This window comes from Pogoniulus pusillus, chromosome 9, assembly GCF_015220805.1.
Source record: "Pogoniulus pusillus isolate bPogPus1 chromosome 9, bPogPus1.pri, whole genome shotgun sequence".
NCBI lineage: Eukaryota > Metazoa > Chordata > Aves > Piciformes > Lybiidae > Pogoniulus > Pogoniulus pusillus.
In genome coordinates, this window is record NC_087272.1 from 39,148,966 (window position 1) to 39,163,591 (window position 14,626).

General features: G+C 51.6%; 1 protein-coding gene across 1 annotated transcript in view; it reads left to right on the top strand.

The window, feature by feature from the left end:
* The window catches only part of PDGFRA (platelet derived growth factor receptor alpha), a 60,602-nt gene extending 55,006 nt beyond the window's left edge, over positions 1-5,596 (top strand). The window contains exons 22-24 of the mRNA XM_064149288.1: positions 542-647; positions 1,981-2,216; positions 2,967-5,596. Coding sequence (XP_064005358.1) covers positions 542-647; positions 1,981-2,216; positions 2,967-3,114 — 490 coding nt within the window. The 3' untranslated portion in view covers positions 3,115-5,596. The remainder of the gene's footprint in view (positions 1-541; positions 648-1,980; positions 2,217-2,966) is intronic.
* Positions 5,597-14,626: the final 9,030 nt, after the last annotated feature.

A 14,626-nucleotide genomic window follows, 5' to 3' on the forward strand; every position in this document is an offset into this window, starting at 1 on the left:
CTGGTCCTTTCCCACCCCTGATTGATTCCATGATTCTAACTAGATAATCTTTGTGGTCCTTTCCCACCCCTGATTGATTCCATGATTCTAACTAGATAATCCTTGTGGTCCCTTCCCACCCCTGCCTGATTCTATGATTAACACTTTTTAAGCTGATTCTATGATCCTCCAGCACCTCACTTTCTATACTGTGTCTATTTCTGTCTTCCCTATATTGTGGTGCCCAGAACTGAAGCCAGTACTCAAGCTGTGCCCTCACTACAGTGGCACCATCACTGCCCTACTCCTGCTGAAGACTGTTTTTGATTTAGGCCAGGATGCTGTTGGCTTTCTTGGCCACCTGGGCACGCTGCTGGCTCATGTTCATCTACAGCACCCCCCCAGATCCTTTCCCATTGGGTAGTTTCCAGCCACTCTGCCACCCCAAGACTGTAGCATTGCTTTTGGGAGTGATGTGACAAAAGTGCAGGACCTGGGACTTGGTCTTGTTAAACCTCATTGCATTACCAGCTGGGTAAACTGATTTCCATCTTTTCTGCAGGTATGAGATCATGGTGAAGTGCTGGAACAGTGAGCCAGAGAAAAGACCTTCTTTTTACCATCTGAGTGAGATTGTGGAGAGCTTGTTGCCTGGAGAGTACAAAAAGGTTTGCTCTTGGGTATTTTCTGTGGGTTTTGGTGGCTTCTGGGGTTGGTTGGTTGGTTTGTTTTTCTCTATGGATTGGTTTAGAGGGAAATTATGTTAATCACAGAATGGTTTGGGTTGGAAGGGACATTAAAGATCATCCAGTTCCAACTCCTTGCTATGGGCAGTGAGACCTCCTCTATCCCAGGTTGCCCAAGGCCTCATCCAACCTGGCTTTGAACACCTCCAGGGAGGTTGTGGAGCACAGAATCACCCAATGTGTTAGGAAGAAGTTCTTTGCAGTGAGGGTGGTGAGACACTGGCACAGGCTGCCCAGGGAGGCTGTGGTTGCTTTCCTCCCTGGAGGTGTTGAAGACCAGGTTGGATGAGGTCTTGAGCAGCTGAGTATGGGTGACAGGTGTCCCTGGGCATGGTGAGGAGGTTGGAGGAGATGAGCTAAGAGGTCCCTTCCAAGGTGAGCTGTGGTTCTTTGAAGACACTGCTCTGTGCTCTGCCACACTCATCTCTACATAGAATTATAGCATCAGCGAGGTTGGAAGAGACCTCCAAGCTTATCCAATCCAACCTATCCCCCAGCTCTGTCCAGTCAGCTAGACCATGGCACTGAGTGCCTCATCCAGGCTTTTCTTGAAGATCATCACCTAAATCAAGCTCTACCTGGCCCATCAATCAGTATTTCATTTTTCCACAGGCCTCCACATCCTTCCCCCTCTCCCTACTACCCTTTCATGCCCATTTGTCTGCCCTGTGCTCTGCCACACTCACCCCTACATCACCTAAAACCTAAGTGTCACTTCAGTGTGAGGGTGGTGAGACTGGCACAGGCTGCCCAGGGAGGCTGTGGCTGCCTCCTGCCTGGGGGTGTTAAAGACCAGGTTGGATGAGGTGTTGAGCAGCTGAGTATGGTTGAGAGGTGTCCCTGGGCATGGTGGGGAGGTTGGAGGAGATGAGCTCTGAGCTCCCTTCAAGCAGAGTCATTCTGTGATTTGAAGATGCTGCTCTGTGCTCTGCCACACTCATCCCTACATCACCTGAACCAAGCTCTGCCTGCCCCATCATTGAGCATTTTATTTTCCCCCAGACCTCCACATCCTTCCCTCTCTCCCTACCACTTTTTCATGCCTGTTTGTCTGCCCTGTGCTCTGCCACACTCACTCCTACCTCACCTAAAATGTGGCTCTTGTCCCTCCACATCATTTGAAGCATCTTGGCCTCTCTATCCAGCATTGCTGGCTCATGGCTTCAGGTTATTTTCTGGGTGACTGCCCCACAGTTACCCACTTGAAGCCTTAGTGATCAGCATCTAATGAGGGCTCTGAAATGACTCATTCCAGAGCTATGAGAAGATTCACCTGGACTTCCTGAAGAGTGACCACCCAGCTGTCACACGCATGAGAGGGGAGTGTGACAACGCCTACATTGGGGTCACCTACAAGAATGAAGACAAGCTCAAGGACAGGGAGAGTGGCTTTGATGAGCAGAGGCTGAGTGCTGACAGTGGCTACATCATCCCCCTGCCTGACATTGACCCTGTTTCTGAGGATGAGCTTGGCAAAAGGAACAGGCACAGGTGGGTTACAGCTATGATTTGGGGTCATGGTTGGCAATGGGCATTAGCTGCTGGAGCACCTCTGCTAGGAGCAGAGACTGAGAGAGTTGGGGCAGTTCACTCTGGAGAGTTGTTTAGCCTGCAGCAGAGGAGGCTCAGGGCAGAGCTCATTGCTGCCTGCAGCTGCCTGCAGGGAGGCTGTAGCCAGGTGGGGTTGGGCTCTGCTGCCAGGCAGCCAGCAACAGATCAAGGGGACACAGCCTGAAGCTGTGGCAGGGCAGGTCTAGGCTGGATGTGAGGAGGAAGTTCCTGGCAGAGAGAGTGATTGGCATTGGAATGGGCTGCCCAGGGAGGTGGTGGAGTGGCCGTGGCTGGAGGTGTTGCAGCCAAGCCTGGCTGGGGCACTTAGTGCCATGGTCTGGTTGTTTGGGCAGGGCTGGGTGCTAGGTTGGACTGGCTGAGCTTGGAGCTCTCTGCCAACCTGCTTGAGTCTATGATTCTAAGTCATTACATGAGCCTATCTCACAGCCCTGGCCAATCAACCAGACCATGGCACTAAGTGCTGTCTATACTGTAACTCTCTGCTTGTATATTGTGCTAGGCTGTGAATATAAAGCTTCATTCTTTAACTTGCAGCTTGGCTGAGTCTAGTCTGGGTGATTTCATAGTGGGGTGGGGGGTGTGTGGGGCAGGTAACACCCAAACCATCACAAGTGGTTATCCAGCCCTCTTTGCCAAGTACTTCACCTTTGGGATGCTTGTCTCTTCCAGCTCCCAGACATCTGAAGAAAGTGCCATTGAAACTGGCTCCAGCAGCTCTACTTTCATCAAGAGAGAGGACGAGACCATTGAGGACATTGACATGATGGATGACATTGGGATTGACTCCTCAGACCTGGTGGAGGACAGCTTCCTGTAAGCTCCCAGCCCCCCCTCCAGCTCTGCCCATGGAGAAGCTTGCCGTGCGGTCCTCAGACTCCTGTCCCCACAGAGCAAAGAAAAACCACTTTATTGTCGTGTCAAGGATGTGAGGAGGAGGTGGATTTGTAGAGAGGAACTCACAGTGCTGGGCAGAGGACTCAGCCCCAGCCTGAATGTGAGAGACAGGTGGAAGATGGATTTTTGTTCCCGTTGCTTCTTGCAGTACTTCAGTAGCATCTCAGCGTCGTTTGCCGTTCCAGCCGGCGGGAGGACGAGGGAAGGGGAAGGCCACCAACAGAGCAGTTTTGTGTTTCAAGGGCATTCTAATGACTTGCATGGATGGAATTCCACTGCAGCAACACTTCACCCTTGTAATTATGTAAATAAGTGTCTACTCAAGGATCTGAGGCTACTCAAGCAGCCGAGGCTACTCAAGGGAGCGCAGCCACGGATCGGAGGAGGGGTCGCTGATGGAGGTGGTTTTTGGGTGCTTCCTCCCTCAATCTCAACGTCAGCTGCTGTTGAACTCTGATGTGAAGTGAAGAACATGCTGATAAATAAAGAAAACCACTCTGGGACCAAAAAAAGAAAGGTCTAAAACCACAAAGGACTGGACTGGTACTACAAAACATGTAACTTTTTAACCATTAATCCAACTAAAGGGGAATAATAATAATAATGATGATAATAATAATGAAGCCCCAGTCTATAATAGGTGTTAGAAGCCTTGTAAGCCTTTATTAACTCTAGAAGGTAGCTGTTTTCAAGGTAATACTACTACTGTTTCCAGTAACACTAAGTGTATATGTTACAATTCATTGTCCTTCAGCAAAAGCAATCTCAAGAAACTGAGGTTTTAAGTACAAGGAGGGGAAAAAAACAAACCCCAAACAAACCCCAAACAGCCAAAACTCAAAACCCTGACCTGAAAATTTTTCTGTCTGGACCAATTCTCTTTTCATTATTTGTTTTTCTGGGGCTCTGCACAGGGTAGTAGCTGCTCTGTTTAGCTGAAACTACTTTAACATGGAGGGGAGAAGGAAAAGCATTAAGATTTTGGGTTCTATCTGGAGCTGAGTAGCTTTGCTAAGCAGATACCTTAGAAGCAATATTTTTTTGCCCTCTTATTAAAGTGGAATCCAAGGGAAAACAAACAACCAAACAAACAATGTTTGGCTAAAGAATTTGATGCCAGACTCCCAAAATGCTGGAGAATGGAAGATGATGCTAAATCCCCAGCAATGTCCCATTCATAGCTGCTCAAAGGAAATCCTACCCCGGGGTTAGCTGTGAAGAATCCATTTGATATTTGAATGGAACAAAGACATCTCTGCCAGCCTGGAGCTCAAGCTTAAAGCAGCAGAAACAGTTCTGCAGCCCAATATTCTTGTCTTAGCTTTCAGGTGTAAACAGGAATGGAAAACTCTGACTATTAGCTGTAACTACAACTGGGAACTGCTTCCAGAAGCCTTCTTGCTTTGTTTTCTTGTGGAAAGAAGGTGCATGCAAATCAGCCTGGTTTTGGATGCCATTTCATGCCAGCAAAGTGTGGTGGTTAACTGCTATCACTGGACAGTGTTTTATTGAGGTATGATGCTTTGGAAGACTTAACATGTGATAAAAAGCTACATCACTGCCAAGGGCTTCATCCCTCCTGGTGCTGAGCTTTCCAACTCAACCCTTCATTCAGTGCCTCACAGGACGTGCTGAGCCTCTGGCACGACCCAGCCAATGCAAATGCAGTGCAGACTGACCCCTCTGTGGCAGCATTTTCCCTAGGAAGCACAAGAAGAATGGGAGCAGCAGTGGGATGCTGCCCTGGCAAACTGTGGTTTAACTCCCAAAGCTACCCAAGGCCCCCTCGGCTCCAGAGGAAAGCAAAGGCAACATTCTCAGTGCCACAGGAAACGATTCTGGCTCTGGCTTCCCAAATGCCACTTAGAAGATGTGAAAACGACCTGAAGCAAGGCCACCTGCATTTCCAACCCTGCTGGAAGCTGACAATCAGCAGGGGCCATGAGCCATGGAGCATCCTCCACTTCTTAAAGCCCACTGATCCAGACCGAATGTCTTCCTGGGAGCTGCGCTCAAGCCGGGCGCACGTCACTGGGCTCTGTACGGTGACAACTGTGAAAGAGAAAGACTCCTGATGCAGCCAGGACCGATGAGACAGCATCAAGTCTCCCTCCAGCTAGGAACTATGAAATGCAAATTCTCCCCTGGATATGCCAGCTGTCTGAATGGCCTCTTGAGCCCACACACGCCTTGATTTGCTGTGTAGCCGCCACAGCTACGCCGGCAAGCTAGGCAAGGAATTTCACCTGCACTTTTGCACATGGCCTAGTGCTCTTCAGGCTTTGAAGATGAGCCCCAGCGAGTTTTGTTATGCCACTTACTGGAATCTAAGGACATTTTCATAGGCTCTCCCCTCCCCCTCACTGGTTTCATTCCGAGCATCTCGAGGTTAGACCCAAAAGGTGGACGTGGCTCTGATGCGTGGTGATTGCAGGATACTAACGGTTGGGATTGACCTCTGGAGAGCTTTGAGTCCAACCCCCCCCTCCCAGAGCAGGACCACAGGGCAGGTTGCACAGCAGCACATCCAGACAGGGCTGCCAGAGCAGGACCACAGGGCAGGTTGCACAGGAACACATCCAGACAGCTCTTGAAAGGCTCCAGAGGAGATGACTCCACAGCCTCTCTGGGCAGCCTATGCCAGTGCACTGTGACCCTTACAGTCAAGAAGTTCTTTCTCACTTCGAGATGGAACTTCCTGGTGCTGTTGTTTACATCCATTGCCCCTTGTCCTATCCCAGGGCACAAGTGGGCAGAGGTTGTTCCTTCCTTCTCAAGTGGTGGAGCATCATTCCATTGCCTCTTGTCCTATGCCAGAGTACAAGTGGGCAGAGGTTGTCCCTTCCTTCTCAATTGGTGAAGGAGTATCATGAGTAGAAGAACTGCAGGGGTCTAGCCAAACTCAGCTTACTGCAGGCTTGGAATCAGCTAAGCTGACCTGGAAACTGGAATGAGAAGCAGAGCAAAGAGATTTCCTAGTGAGAGAGAAGCATGGGAGGGTGATTTTTTCTTTCCCAACTAGATGTTAGGAATGGGTTCTTTAGAGTGAGGGTGGTGAGACACTGGCACAGGTTGCCCAGGGAGGTTGTGGAGCACAGAATCACCCAATGTGATCACACAGGGTAATTCTGTGCTCCACAGCCTCCCTGGAGGTGTTCAAGGCCAAGTTGGATGAGGCCTTGGGCAACCTGTTCTAGTGGCAGGTGTCCTTGCCTATGGCAGGGGGTTGGAACTGGATGATCTTGGAGGTCTCTTCCAACCTAAACCATTCTCTGATGGTGATAGTTTGAACTGGATGATCTTGGATGTCCCTTCCAACTTAAACCATTCTCTGATGGTGATAGTTTGAACTGGATGATCTTGGATGTCCCTTCCAACTTAAACCATTCTCTGATGGTGCTAGGTTGGACTGGACGATCTGGGAGGTCCCTTCCAACTTAAACCATTCTCTGATGGTGCTAGGTTGGACTGGATGAGCTTGAAGGTTCCTTCCAACCTAAACCATTCTCTGATGGTGCTAGGTTGGACTGGATGAGCTTGAAGGTTCCTTCCAACCTAAACCATTCTCTGATGGTGATAGTTTGAACTGGATGATCTTGGAGGTCCCTTCCAACCTAAACCATTCTCTGATGGTGCTAGGTTGGACTGGATGATCTGGGAGGTCTCTTCCAACCTGGTTGATTCTATGATGGTGATAGTTTGGACTGGATGAGCCTGGAGGTCTCATCCAACCTAAGCCATTCTCTGATGGTGCTAGGTTGGACTGGATGAGCTTGGATGTCCCTTCCAACCTAAACCATTCTCTGATGGTGATAGTTTGAACTGGATGATCTTGGAGGTCCCTTCCAACCTAAACCATTCTCTGATGGTGCTAGGTTGGACTGGATGATCTTGGAGGTCCCTTCCAACCTGGTTGATTCTATGATGGTGATAGTTTGGACTGGATGAGCCTGGAGGTCTCATCCAACCTAAGCCATTCTCTGATGGTGCTAGGTTGGACTGGATGATCTTGGAGGTCCCTTCCAAGCTGCTTGATCCTCTGATAACTTTTACAACACAATCAGTATTACAGACCTTGTGTTTTTCTTTTCCTCTTTAAGCTCTTATGGCTCAATTTTGGAGAAGCCACTGGAAGAGCTCTCCCCAACCCTCTCTGGTTTCTTTAGTCCTTCCTCCAGCAACCATAGAACGACAATCAAGTGTTCAGCCTTAGGGAAAACACAGCTTCTGCCTTTGATTTTTAGGTTGGTTTTGCTTTGATTTGGGAATGGCCAAAACCTGAATTCCTTCCAGCTTGGGGGGGGGGGGGGGGGTGGGCTGCAAAGCTGTACAAAGTGGTCCTAATGAGGTGATGAAGGACGTGAGATACGATGATGTTATACATCAATATGTATATAAGTATTTTTATATAGACCTCTAGAATACTGCCAAAACATTTATGACAGCTCTATCACTGCCCTCTTGGCTCTATGCCTTGGTTTGTTGTCCTCGTGCTCCTTTTATTTTTGTTACTGTGATGTATCCCACAGGCACGTTTTAACTGTTGCACTTTGAATGTCCACCTAAAAAAATAAGAAGAAAAGGAACAAAAAAAAAAAAAAAAGGTTATATTTTAGAATAAAAAAAAAACAAACAAACAAAAAACAAAGGAGGGAGGGAAAGGGAAGGAAGGCAAAACAAAAAAAAAAAAAAAAAAGAGAATAAAATAAAAAACAAAGGAAGTGTTTCCAAAGTGGTGGCTTGTTGGGATGAAGGGTCTGAAGAAAGGGTGAAGTGGGGGTCCAGAGTGATGGTTAGGCACAAAAAGGTGGTTCAAAAGGGGCCAGTGTGATGCCCATCCACAAGAAGGGCTGGAGGGAGGAACTGGGAAATTCCAGACCTCTCAGCCTGACCTCAGTGCCAGGCAAGGGCATGGAACAGGTCCTCTTGAGTGCCATCACACAGCAGCTACTGCATGGCCAAGGGCTCAGGCCCAGCCAGCAGGGGTTTAGGAAGGGCAGGTCCTGCCTGACCAACCTGAGCTCCTTCTATGATCAAGTTCCTGCCTGGTGCATGTGGGGCAGGCTGTGGATGGAGTCTGCCTGGAGTGCAGCAAAGCCTTTGGCACTGCCTGCCAGAGGCAGCTCCTGGCACAGCTGGCAGCTCCTAGCTTGGAGAGAATCACTCTGCTATGGGTCAAGAACTGGCTGGAGGGCTGGGCCCTGGGGTGGGCACTGGGCTTCCTCCTTGGCACCCTGTGTGCTGAGGTCTGTTGCTCTGCACTCCCCAAGCAGAGTGGGGATGTGGGATGCAGAGGGACATGGCTGTGCCACTGGCCCACGATGTGCACCCTCTGCCCCTGCCAGCACTGGTGTGCAATAAGAGGTCTTATGAGAAGGTTGCTTTGATCAGGGGACCAAAAGTGACTTGTGTCAGTCTTTAGCCCAAAGCTTTGATGATTACAGAGGCTCAGGAGGTCCCACCTTGGTTTTTCTGTCTCTGGCTGCATATTTGGGTTTTTGTAAGCCTGTTCTGAGTTCACCTTCTTTATGAACCAGATTTTGCCCTCTGGTTCTGTTCTCCTGCTGTGGTTAATTTAACATGGAGGATGTAGTCCAGCAAGAGAACGAGGGGGGACAGTCTGAAGTTGTGCTGAGGGAGGTAGAGGCTTGATGTTAGGAGGAAGTTCTTGACAGAGAGAGTGATTGGCACTGGAATGGGGAGATTCAGCCTGGATGTTAGGAAGAAGTTGCTCAGCATGAGAGTGGTGAGAGCCTGGCAGGGGTTGCCCAGGGAGGTGGTTGAGGCCCCATGGCTGGAGGTGTTTGAGGCCAGGCTGGCTGAGGCTGTGTGCAGCCTGCTCTAGGGTAGGGTGTCCCTGGGCATGGCAGGGGGTTGGAACTGGCTGCTCCTTGTGGTCCCTTCCAACCCTGACAGATTCTATGAGTAACACTTTCTAGCAGCCAACTCCTATATGGTTTGCTTAGCTCTGCTCCTTAGTTGTCCCTGCCCATGGCAGGGGGTTGGAAATGGCTGATCCTCGTGGTCCCTTCCAACCCTGACTGATTCTGTGACTCTGTGGTTGTTAGAGCCTGTGGGGTACAGGAGCTGTGTGCTGGTGAAATCCCTAGGAAAGGAGAGGAAAGACTTTCATACACGCAAAAAGGAGGAGGGGAAAGTCACCTCATGGAGCTGGGCTGCTCCATGCAAGGGGCAGCTGAAGCAGAGTCCATGCACCTTGGAAGCCTCACCAGCAGAGTCTACAGCAAGATGAAGGCTTGGGCTCAGCACCCTACGTGGGCCTGGGCAGCCTGGTCCAGCTAGAGGTGTCCCTGCTCATTGCAGGGGTGGGGCTGGACAAGATGATCTCTGAGGGTCCTTTCTGACCCCATGCAGTCTCTGTCTGTAAACTTGTGCCTTGTCAGCTTGGGCCCATCCCAGCCCTTGCACCCCTCAGCACAGAGAGCTTCTGGGAGCTCCAAAGGCAGTTAGGAGGAAGCTCCTGGCAGAGAGAGTGATTGGCATTGGAATGGGCTGCCCAGGGAGGTGGTGGAGTGGCCGTGGCTGGAGGTGTTGCAGCCAAGCCTGGCTGGGGCACTTAGTGCCATGGTCTGGTTGGTTGGGCAGGGCTGGGTGCTAGGTTGGGCTGCCTGAGCTTGGAGCTCTCTGCCAACCTGCCTGATTCTATGACTCTATGAGTGGAGGAGGCACCACCTGCACTTCCTCAGCTGGCATTGATGTTTGATTCATTCCAGGGGCCAAACTTACCCAACTTCCAAGCCCACTCATCCCTGTCCATAGAGCTGGAGCTAAGCATTCCGGACACCTTTCAAAACTCCGAATTTCCCTGACCTGGCTTCATACTTCCACTGGAATTGTCCTTTTCTGAGTTGGCCACGAGGTGGAAGCATCAGACAAAGATCTGTGCCATGGGCTGCTATTGCCTTTCGCTCCTCCCTTCTCTGGCTCGGCTTCCCCAGCAGCACAGCTGCAGAGGCTTTACAGCTGGAGGAGGGAAGGCAGCACACCATGCCCCCCCTCCCAGCAGCAGCTGGAGCCTTTACAGCTGGAGGAGGGAAAGGAGCACACCACTTCCATCAGCTCCAAATCATGGAATCAAGCAGGCTGGAAGAGATCTCCAAGCTCATCCAGTCCAACCTAGAACCCAGCACTGGCCAGAGATGGAAGAACTTTGGAACCTTCTTTCACTGAAGGTGTTCTGTTAACCATAGTTTCCCTTAGGATGAGGCCAGAGGTTGATACTCCTTTTTAACAATGAAGTTCTCTGCTCAATGGCATCCTGGGCTGGCTCAGGACAAGGGAGGTGCTTCTGCCCCTGTGCTCAGCACTGCTCAGCTGCGTCCAGTTGTGGGCTCCTGAATTGCAGAGAGCTGTTGAGGTGCTGGCAGGTGTGGAGAGAAGGGCAGCAAGGCTGGGGAGGGGCCTGGAGCAGAGCCCTGTGAGGAGAGGCTGAGGGAGCTGGGGGGGTGCAGCCTGCAGCAGAGGAGGCTCAGGGCAGAGCTCATTGCTGCCTGCAGCTGCCTGCAGGGAGGCTGTAGCCAGGTGGGGTTGGGCTCTGCTGCCAGGCAGCCAGGGACAGAAGAAGGGGACAGAGTCTGAAGCTGTGGCAGGGCAGGTCTAGGCTGGATGTTGTTAGGAAGTTGCTGGCAGAGAGAGTGATTGGCATTGGAATGGGCTGCCCAGGGAGGTGGTGGAGTCGCTGTGGCTGGAGGTGTTGAAGCCAAGCCTGGCTGGGGCACTTAGTGCCATGGTCTGGTTGGTTGGGCAGGGCTGGGTGCTAGGTTGGGCTGGCTGAGCTTGGAGCTCTCTGCCAACCTGCCTGGTTCTATGAGGAGAAACTTCTTTCCAGTGAGGGTGCAGAGCCCTGGAGCAGGCTGCCCAGAGAGGTTGTGGAGTTTCTTTCTCTGGAGATATTCCAAATCTGCCTGGATGTGTTCCTGTGTTTCACAGCACCTCACACTAGAGCAGGCTGCCCACAGCCTCAGCCAGCCTGGCCTTAAACACCTCCATGGAGACTTCCAGGACTTTCCTGGGCAACCCCTTCCAGGCTCTCACCAACCTCATGCTGAACAACTTCCTCCTCACATCCAGGCTGAATCTACCTATTTCTATCTTGGTTCCATCCTCCCCAGTCTTATCACTACCTGACAGCCTAAAAAGTCCCTCCTCAGCTTTCTTGTAGCCCCCTTCAGATGCTGAAGGGCCACAAGAAGGTCACCTGGGAGCCTTCTCTCTTGAGCCCTTGAGCACACAGTTCATTGTTAAGGAGAGGTATCAGCCACTGGCGTTGTTCTAAGGAACACTGTGGTTATCAGAACAGCTTCAAAGTCATACAAGCCCAGAATGGCTCAGGTTGGAAAAGACCTCAGAGTTCATCACCTTCAACCTCCCCACCTTGCCCAGGAACACTTCTCAACCAAACTCAGCTGCCTAAAGTCTCATCCAACCTGGTGTTTAACACCCCCAGCAAGGAGGCAGCCACAGCCTCCCTGGACAGTCTGTGCCACACTCTCACCACTCTCACACTCAACAGGCTCCACTCTCAGCCTGCTCTGCCTCAGCTCCAAACCATTCCCCCTTGGCTGTCTCTAGAGCCCCTGATGCAAAGTCCCTCTGCAGCCTTCCTGCAGGCTGCCTTCAGCTCTGGGCAGGCAGCTCTGAGGTGCCCCTGGAGCCTTCTCCCCTGCAGGCTGCACCCCCCCAGCTCCCTGAGGCTGTGCTCACAGCAGAGCTGCTCCAGCCCCTGCTGTGGTCTGATGTATCAGGCACTGCTGTATCCACCTTGCCCTTAGCCCTGCTGCTCTCTGCCAGCTGGAGCATCACCTGCTTTATCATCTCTTGTGGTGCAAGCTTTGTGAGCAGTGGGGGTGTGATTTATTAGAGCAGCTGCCAAAGCTGCCAAACATGAGAAGTAACTCATCTCAGCACTTGAGGTAAGGCTTGGGTGCCTAAAAATCAGGCTGCAATTTCCAGCTCTGCTAATTTGCCTCATCAAAGACATCCTCTGCACGTTAGTGCTGGATGTCTGAGGCAGCAGCCATCCTGTTGCCAGCAGCTGCATATGCCAGCTGATGCCCAAGCCTTAGAAATGCCTATCTCAAGGCAGCTCTGAGCTCTGAAGTCATCTCACTGAAGGTAAAGCCAAGCACGTGGGAGCTGCCAGCAACAGCACTACCAAAAAGTGGCTCCCACCAGGGAGTTTGTTTGGGTGTGCTGGTGAAAATAGATCAAGTCTGTTTTTCATGCTGGTAAGGGTCAAGAAGTGGCTGGAGGACTGGGCCCAGAGAGTGGTGGGGAATGGTGCCACATGCAGCTGGCAGCTGGCACTGGTCCTGTGCCCCAGGGATCAGTGCTGGGCACAGTCCTGTTCAGTATCTTTATTGATGATCTGGAGCAGGGGATTGAGTCCAGCAGCAGTGAGTTTGCAGATGGCACCAAGCTAGGAGCAGCTGTGGAGCTGTTGGAGGGTAGGAGAGCCCTGCAGAGGGACCTGGCCAGGCTGCATGGGTGGGCAGAGGCCAATGGGATGAGAGTGAACAAGGCCAAGTGCAGGGTTCTGCACTTTGGCCACAAGAACCCCAAGCAGCGCTGCAGGCTGAGGCCAGAGTGGCTGAGAGCAGCCAGGCAGAGTGGGAGCTGAGGGTCCTTTTGTTCAAAGCTGCCCCTGACCTGGCTGTTTTTACCCCCCCGACCATTTTCAACCTCCCCCCTGACCCAGAAGCAAGCTGGGAGCTCTGCTGTGCTCCTGACCTGCTGCTCCCAATTGCTCCCAAAGGCCAGGGCTGAAGTGTGGCAGGGTTGAAGAGGTCCAGTGCTGCTCTGAGCTGCTCCAAAGTGCCTGCATAGCTAATGCATTTCCACAGCTCCTCCCTGGCTCCTTGGCTGCTCCCCTGGCTGGCAGTGAGGAGCCCTGAGAGCGAAGCACTGTGAGAAAGCAGCACTGAAAGTGTTCAGGAGGAGCTGCAGTTTGAGAGGAAATGCATCTGAAAATGTCAGCGTTCTGTAAAAGGAGAAGGGGGGGCAAAAACCACCCAGGGTGAGAATATATTTTGCCTTACTGTCAAAAACTGAGCAGCCCAAACCTGTCCTGAGCTGCCAAAAATTAAAAACCTTTCCCCCCCCCCCCTCCTGGTTCCAATAATTTGGTATTCAAATCTTCTCCTGGAAATGCCAGGCTTGCTCTGGAGGATGGAGAAAGCAAGTTCTGGGGGCTTGAAATCCACTCCTGAAACCCACTTTTACCTTCCTGGCTCCTGAAAAGGAACTCCCTGTTCAGCCCACTTCTTATGGGCTTGGATGAGATCATTGGATCATAGAAGGGGTTGAGCTGGAAGGGACCTCCAAAGGTCATCATTCAGTCCCATCCTGGAATGAGCACAGACATCCTCAACTCAGGCTGCCCAAAGCCCTGTCCAGCCTCATCTTGAATATCTCCAGGGATGGGGCCACAACCACCTCCCTGGGCAGCTACTGCAGTGCTTCAGCATCCTCATGGTAAAGAATTTGTTCCTAACGTCCAGTGTAAATCTGCTCTAAATCTAGATCTGGATCTAGACCTAGATTTGACCTAGATTTAAATCTAGATCAAGATATGAGGAGATATAGGCTGGATGTTGTTAGGAAGCTCCTGGCAGAGAGAGTGATTGGCATTGGAATGGGCTGCCCAGGGAGGTGGTGGAGTGGCTGTGCCTGGAGGTGTTGAAGCCAAGCCTGGCTGGGGCACTTAGTGCCATGGTCTGGTTGGTTGGGCAGGGCTGGGTGCTAGGTTGAGCTGGCTGAGCCTGGAGCTCTCTGCCAACCTGCTTGGTTCTGTGATTGGACAGGGCTGGGTGCTAGGTTGTACTGGATGAGGTTCAAGGTCTCTTCCAACCTGCTTGATTCTGTGATTCTATGAAATCTGGGGAGGGACTTTTTAGGTTGTCAGGCAGTGATAGGACTGGGAGGAATGGAACCAAGCTGGAAATGGGGAGATTCAGCCTGGATGTTAGGAAGAAGTTGTTCAGCATGAGGGTGCTGAGAGCCTGGAAGGGGTTGCCCAGGGAGGTGGTGGAAGCCTCATCCCTGGAGATGTTGAGTATGGCTGAGACTCTGGACAGCCTGCTCTAGTGTGAGGTGTCCCTGCAGTGCACTGGAGCCAGCATTGAACAGCAGCAGCACAGGGCTCTAAGAGCTGAAGTGAACATGCACTTTTGCAGGCTGGTTTCCCCAAATCTCCCATCCCTGCTGTGTTGAGGCTGGCAATAGGACCACAGAATTGTCAGGGGTGGCAGGGATCCCAAGGATCTCCCAGCTCCAACAACCTGCCATGCCCAGGGACACCTCACACTAGATCAGGCTGCCCACAGCCTCAGCCAGCCTGGCCTTAAACACCTCCAGCCATGAGGCTTCCACCACCTCCCTGGGCAGCCCCTCCCAGGCTCTCACCACCCTCATGC